Source organism: Gavialis gangeticus, unplaced genomic scaffold (assembly GCF_001723915.1).
Source record: "Gavialis gangeticus isolate Ggan-Ray unplaced genomic scaffold, GavGan_comp1, whole genome shotgun sequence".
Lineage (NCBI taxonomy): Eukaryota > Metazoa > Chordata > Crocodylia > Gavialidae > Gavialis > Gavialis gangeticus.
In genome coordinates, this window is record NW_017729032.1 from 66512450 (window position 1) to 66519121 (window position 6672).

Consider the following 6672-nt stretch of genomic DNA (forward strand, 5'->3'; position numbering starts at 1 on the left):
CCCAGCACGTGGCAGGGAACCCAGTGGCGGAGTTGCTGCATGGAGGGGCTGGGAGCAGAACAAGCCCCGGAGCCATGCAAGGTGGTCTGGGCCTCTGACCCTAAGCAAAAAACCAAAGCCCCCAAGAGCACGCAATGATGCTTGAGGCCATGAATGAGGAGTGGCTCAGGAGATGCCAGAGGCTCCAGAGGTTGCTCTGAACAAGGAGCCACTCATGTGAGGGGATGAGGCGTTGGATTCATGAGTTGCTGGGGAACACAGTTCCCACAGGGGAGGGGAAGTCCTTCTTGGCTAGAAAGGGGTTCCTGGAGAGGAGGTCCAGGGAGGGTCCCTTCTGAGCTTGTGGGCTGCCTAGGGTGCTTGGTGTGAGGCCCAAGGGGAAATAAGGTCTTCCCTCACAGGTCACTAGAGCGTAATCTGGGCCCCAGGATTGTGGTGGGGCCTTGGGGACCCTTTTAATGGTTTATGGTTACTTCTATGCTTATGTGCCTTATAATTGGTGATATTGCACCTTATATTTTCTGACATAGTATTTTATGTTTTATGATACTGTATCCTGTGATTGTGTGCTCCCATATCAGCACAAAACCTAACATTAGAATGTAAGATCTATACTGAGGTCCTGCTAGGACCCCTCCCCATTACTTACCTGTGTTTACTTGCAACTTACCTGAACCATGGCTGTGGTCATCCACCACAGAGAAACAAGGTTATTAGTCCTATATTATATGTAAATATCTGTATCAGTTTTATGTTAACAGTTATCTTTTAAGGTTCCCTGTAAATATTAATACATTTGTATATAGTTTAATATTGGCCTGGCCTGGCTGTATAGGGAGTGGGGAGACTGCTCAGCTGGCAGTTCTCTCCTGCAGCATCCCTGTCTGTTGCCAATCCCCTTCAATCAGAAAGGGGAGTACATACCCTGGGTACACCTGGGCTACATTTATACAAGACAGCCGAAGCTCCAGAATGGTTAGAATCACTGCCTTTGTTGACATCAGGTTCTATATGACCCAATTTTGTGACACACTTTGGCTGGGTTTTCTGAAGAAGACTTCTCTTCATTTCATTTTCTGGTAAGAGAGAAATTCTGAAGGAGACTGGTATTTGCTGGTAAGAGAAAAATTGCAGCAACTGCCTCAGGAATCCTTGTCCTGCTCTCACTCCCGCCATTCTCCCTTGGCCCCTTAAGAGTTATTGCAGCAACTTTCTAGTGTAATAGCACCACAAACAGAAGCTTGTCTCCAATAAACTACAGGCTCCAAGACATATATTGCAAACAGCATTATTTGTCTGCAGTAATTCCTATAGCTTTGTTCAAACAATGAGACAGAAATGGGATCAGCATCACATTCCTCAGGTATCCAGATATGTCACATGTTTTCCCCTATATAGCTTGAATTAATTTTAGAATGCCTAAGCTCTATACACACATAATAGTGAATGCCCATTACTATTCACTATATTTGGCCATATTTCATAAAATGATGTATATACCTTTTTGGGAGGGATAGGGGTGTTATTTATTATCATTAACAGGCTTAATTTTATCTTTCTCTAATGACTCTTCAGGTATCTCGATGCCAGTGCCCGTGTTTGGACTACAAGATGAAACCAAAGTACTTAAGGGACCCAGCTGCTTACTTGCTGATGAGAACTTTGTCCTTATTGGCTCTTTTGTGGCATTCTTTATTCCGTTAACCATCATGGTGGTCACCTACTTTTTAACCATCAGATCACTTCAGAAAGAAGCTACCTTATGTGTTAAAGACCTGGGCACAAAGACCAAGTTTGCTTCATTTAGTTTTCTCCCTCAAAGTTCTCTATCTTCAGAGAAACTTTTTCAGCGTTCTTTGAACCGAGAGCTGGGGACTTCTGGAAGGAGAACTATGCAGTCCATCAGTAATGAGCAGAAAGCTTCCAAGGTACTCGGCATTGTCTTCTTTCTGTTTGTTGTGATGTGGTGCCCATTTTTCATCACTAATGTGATGGCAGTCATTTGCAAGAAGTCATGTAATGAAGAAGTCATTGGAGGGCTACTGAATGTATTTGTCTGGATTGGCTACCTTTCTTCAGCTGTCAATCCCCTAGTATACACACTGTTCAACAAAACTTATCGTTCAGCTTTCTCACGTTATATTCAGTGTCGATACAAGGAAGAGAAGAAGCCTTTGCAGCTGATCTTAGTGAACACTATACCCGCTTTAGCTTATAATTCCAGCCAACTCCAGCTGGCACAAATGAAGAGCTTGAAAAAAGAGGCTAAAATAATGGCCAAAGACTATTCTATGGTTACAATAGGAATACATCATTTAGACAGTACCTCAAAGGGCAGTATCAACCCAGTGAATGAGGTTAGCTGTGTGTGACTATGCTAGCTCATCAACAGCTGCCATGGCAACCACGGTGTATACTCAGAAAATTTCACCTAACTGTGAGAAGCTTTGATAGCTTAGGAAAATTAGCCCTGTCTAAGAGAGTCATCATTAATATCACATATTCCTCATATTGTTTGGTTGGTGAAAAGCAGGGTTAAAATGCTATCAAATGTGCAATTTTTTCATACAGTACGTCAGCTGTTTTAAGCACAGGCTTTATTAAACTTATTTTTTTAAATATTCTAAATAATATATTTCTTAACGAAAAAATGCAGTTTATTGTATTATAACATGAGCTGTGAAGAAATCCATGCGTTACTTTTTTTTTCCAAATATAGGCTGAGCTATTCTTTGGTTTACCTGCAAATTAAGTTTGAATTAGTTTGTCTTGCTACAATGTAATTTTATTAGCATTAACTAAATGAGCACTTTATGAGATTTTAAATAAAACGTTAGTTAATTTACTGATATATATTTAAAATACAATTAAAAAAAAGAAAATTATATAAAAGCTGTATAGATCTATTATATAGAAATTTTGGTAACAGTGTTTTTATGGTTCCTTTTCCTTCCCAATTACCCTTCTGAAATGTTATTGGGCTTTCTGCCATTTGCTTTGTAGTTCATTATCTGCAAACGTAAATTATACTTGAATGTTCCTTTGTCAGCATGACCATTATTAATCTGTTTTCTCACTCATATTTTTTTCCCATCTTGTCTCACCGGTATTACCTAAGACTTTAAAATGTATTTTTCCATGTATTTGGGCTTGATTCTCCATTCCGTTCCACTTGCTTTAAAGTAGAATAAGTGAGGCAACATCATGGAAAATCAGGTCCAATGTTGCTAAATAATTTCAGGCATGATCCTGTGGGCATTCCTTTGAACAGCTCCACTGGATTTCAAATTTAATTAACTTCAATAGGAGTTTTGTGTGAACAAAGCCTGCAGTAAAGAGGTTTAATAGATTATCTTTCCCCATTTCTGTTTGATTAGGAGGGACATTATTAAGGTGTTTCACTTGTTTTGTTCTCACGTTTGTAAACTAAGAATAAATAGAAGTTGAAAATATTTTCTTTTATTATAAGTTGGTTTTCTCCATCACCCCTCACTGTCTCCCTCCATCGCTGTTGCAACGCTGGTCATAAATCCTGGGATGCTTGCATTACTAGTCTATGTACAAACAGGTGGATTGCTGCACTCTTAAAATTCATTTGAAAATAAGGGTATTGTCTAAATGGCATACGTTTCCACCTGCAAAAATTTAATGGCAAGACACTCTGCTGAGGTAAAGAGCATCAGATATTTTTTATTGTCTTGATCTATTTAATTATACAAATGTTTGCTAGCAGGAATAGCATGTTGTTTCTGTGAAGGCAATTGGACCTTGTGTTGAGACAGAAATGTAGCAATTACACTCATCAACAGGGCTGTAACTGATTGTTGAGGCTTACACAAAATTTGCAAATGGATACATGAAAAATAAGACGCAGCGTAGCTCTAGAGCCTACCAACTCTGACAACAAAAAAAAACACTAGTAAAAGTTAAAAGTTATGATCAAACTAACATATTTGTGACTCTCTCAGTCCCTCCTGTGATAGACGTTCCATTTTGCATGAAATTACAACACATTCATTGGGCCATGGAAAGAAAATGAATGAATAGGCCTCTGGTAGAGTCATATTCATTTGCTCTCCCTCAGGCCCAAGGATCATGTTCATTCTCTCAAAATAAACATTTAAATACTGAATGCAAAGTAACTTAATTATTCCATGCAAACAGAATAGCTTCAACAGGAAGAACTGAGAAAATAGGGTATTTTTTGAGGTGGTAGGAAATTTCGAGTCAAAGACAGAGGGCAGAGTTTAGCCCCAATTCCCCATATCCTTGGTGTATGTTCTAACTACTGGGCTATTCAGTGATTCTTTATTTATGCAATGCCTGATTCTATAGAAAGGCTTTGAGAGAAGCTAGACCATACCCTGCAGATAAGTAAGCAAAGGAACATGACGGGTTCTCCTGCTTACAGATCCACACCCAAAGTCAAGGGGTGGGGCCGGCAGCCTGATATGCAAGGGAATTCCTGTGGTGCACAATAAGAAAATAGACATCCTCATATTTAAGACATCACAAACTGTGACTGCCTTTAGTCACGGCAACATTTTGGGCCCTTGGAATATGACAGTGGGCTTGGATGTCTGTCTCCTTGCAACCTGTGCCACCATAAACATTTTTACAGAGGCACAAGAGAAATGTCTGGTTGCACCCTTAGACACCTAATAGGTGGATTTCCACCATTTATGTTGTTTGTTTACTGTGTTTCTCTCAGCTAGCTCAACTCATTTTCAGTTCATTTCACTTTGTCTCAAGGACTAGCACAATGTCACATTGCTCAGATTGAAGAAGGTTTCCATGCAAACAAACTGTTTTAACTGATTGTTTTAAATGCAATTAAAGATTGTCTATTAGTATTAGATCTTTAAAACTGATCAGAAAGCCTGCCTTTTGGACCTACATGACCTGAGTCTGTCCTTTTAATTAATTTTTGTACGTAACAGAGCACTTGCCTTTCAGTTGGAAGAAGTGTACAAGACAGGGATATATGATATTTGATTTTTAATATCATTAGCTCTCACATAGTTGGTCTGAGTGATCAGCAGCTTTTGCCCACAAAGTGTCTAAAAACAAAGATAATGGATAATGTTTCTGTCTCTTCATAAATATCTTTGACCACTTCATTGTTACGGAGTCTGATCCTGCAGCCTTATTCCACCAAGACTTTTGTAGACTTTAGCAAGTGTTACTTTACTAAGGGCTACAGTATCAGAGCCAGAGCTTTCAATACCTACTGTACAGGATCTGGGAGATCAGAAACAAATAGGTATCATCTAAGAGATTTATTACATTGTTGACTTGTATCAGGGTTCACCAACTTCAAGACTAGAATTTGTAGCAGGCTATTACTATCTAATCACCACTGAGCCTGAAACACCAGCACTGTTTTGTAAGGCTGGCTAGAAAACAACTCCCTTTAATTAAAAGGTTTTGAAATTTGTTTTCATTCTGCATCAGAATGAAGATGAGACCATTTAAATTTTATTCATGTAAAAAAAAAAAAAAAAAGAACCTCCCTACAGAATAGCGAGTAGCTCAGTCAGAGATCTGGCCAGGCAGCACTAGTTGCTGCAATGCTGATCACAGTCAGCAGTCGCTGCAGTTGCAGCTATATTTTTACCCCCCACTCCCAAAACACTCCTCTCCCCACCCCCAACTAAGGTGGTGACCACCAGAGCTTCTGTCCCAGTAACCCTCCCCTTAGTTATGCTACTGAGCTCAGTGGTTTGAACACTCCCTTGACATGTAAGGGAGCCAAATTTCTGTACCTGCTCTGTCTAATTTGATAAGTCTTTCTGGCATACATCCTGGATCACGATCTGTTTGATTGACAAATACTTTTATCAAGAATTTTTCAAGTATGCTACTGTTTAGTAACATTTAAACAGTATCTGAAAGTGCTAGGATACGAAGGCATTGTTATACACTCTGTTTCCCTAGTTTATGGCTTCTGTGCACATTTCTGCATATATCAGAGGGAAAATCCCACCATATCTACCCCATGCAGCCAATCATGAACTTTGCGTGTGTAATTATTGCCTAATAGTAAGATGCATTCTATTTTGAATACTTATATTTATGTAAATATACCCAGAGGAATGTTTGTTGTATTTTGTAAAACTTAAAATTGTATTCTAATGGCTTCCTGGTTTGTTAAATCCCACTGCTTAGTAAAGCAGATTAAAGTATTCAAATGCCATCAGTTCTTTTATACATTGGAAGTTTGTCTTAATTTATAAGCAGCCCCAAAGAATTACTTTTCACAGAACCATGTTTGCTGGAGATTAAAAATATATTAATATGTCTTCTTAGATTCAGACGCAGTGGGAGAATACATTGTGAAACTTTATAACCTTAATAAACACTGGGTCATTATGATTATTTTAACCTTTTGACAGAGAGTTTCTCTTCAACATAAAGCATATTGTGTGGATTGACAATATGTGTTATTGAAAATGTTTCACTTCTAGGAAAAAGAACCTTGCATTAGTAATCACTCAATTAAATTAATTTTACTAGTAAGCAGTACAATAAAGTTAAGATAATAGGTGTCACAATAAACTACCACATAAAAATAATTCACATACACATAAATTATACTTGAGCTGCATGACAACAGTGCCATCTCTTGGTCATTTGTTAAGAGTATTATCCTAACAAGAAGCCATAATGTGT

The 6672-nt window shown here is 38.6% G+C and overlaps 1 protein-coding gene across 1 annotated transcript in view; it reads left to right on the forward strand.

Moving 5' to 3' along the window:
• HTR2A (5-hydroxytryptamine receptor 2A) overlaps window positions 1-6384 on the forward strand; it is a 78783-nt gene extending 72399 nt beyond the window's left edge. Inside the window, exon 4 of the mRNA XM_019525329.1 lies at window positions 1576-6384. Within this exon, the coding sequence (XP_019380874.1) occupies window positions 1576-2372 (797 nt within the window). The 3' untranslated portion in view covers window positions 2373-6384. The remainder of the gene's footprint in view (window positions 1-1575) is intronic.
• Window positions 6385-6672: the final 288 nt, after the last annotated feature.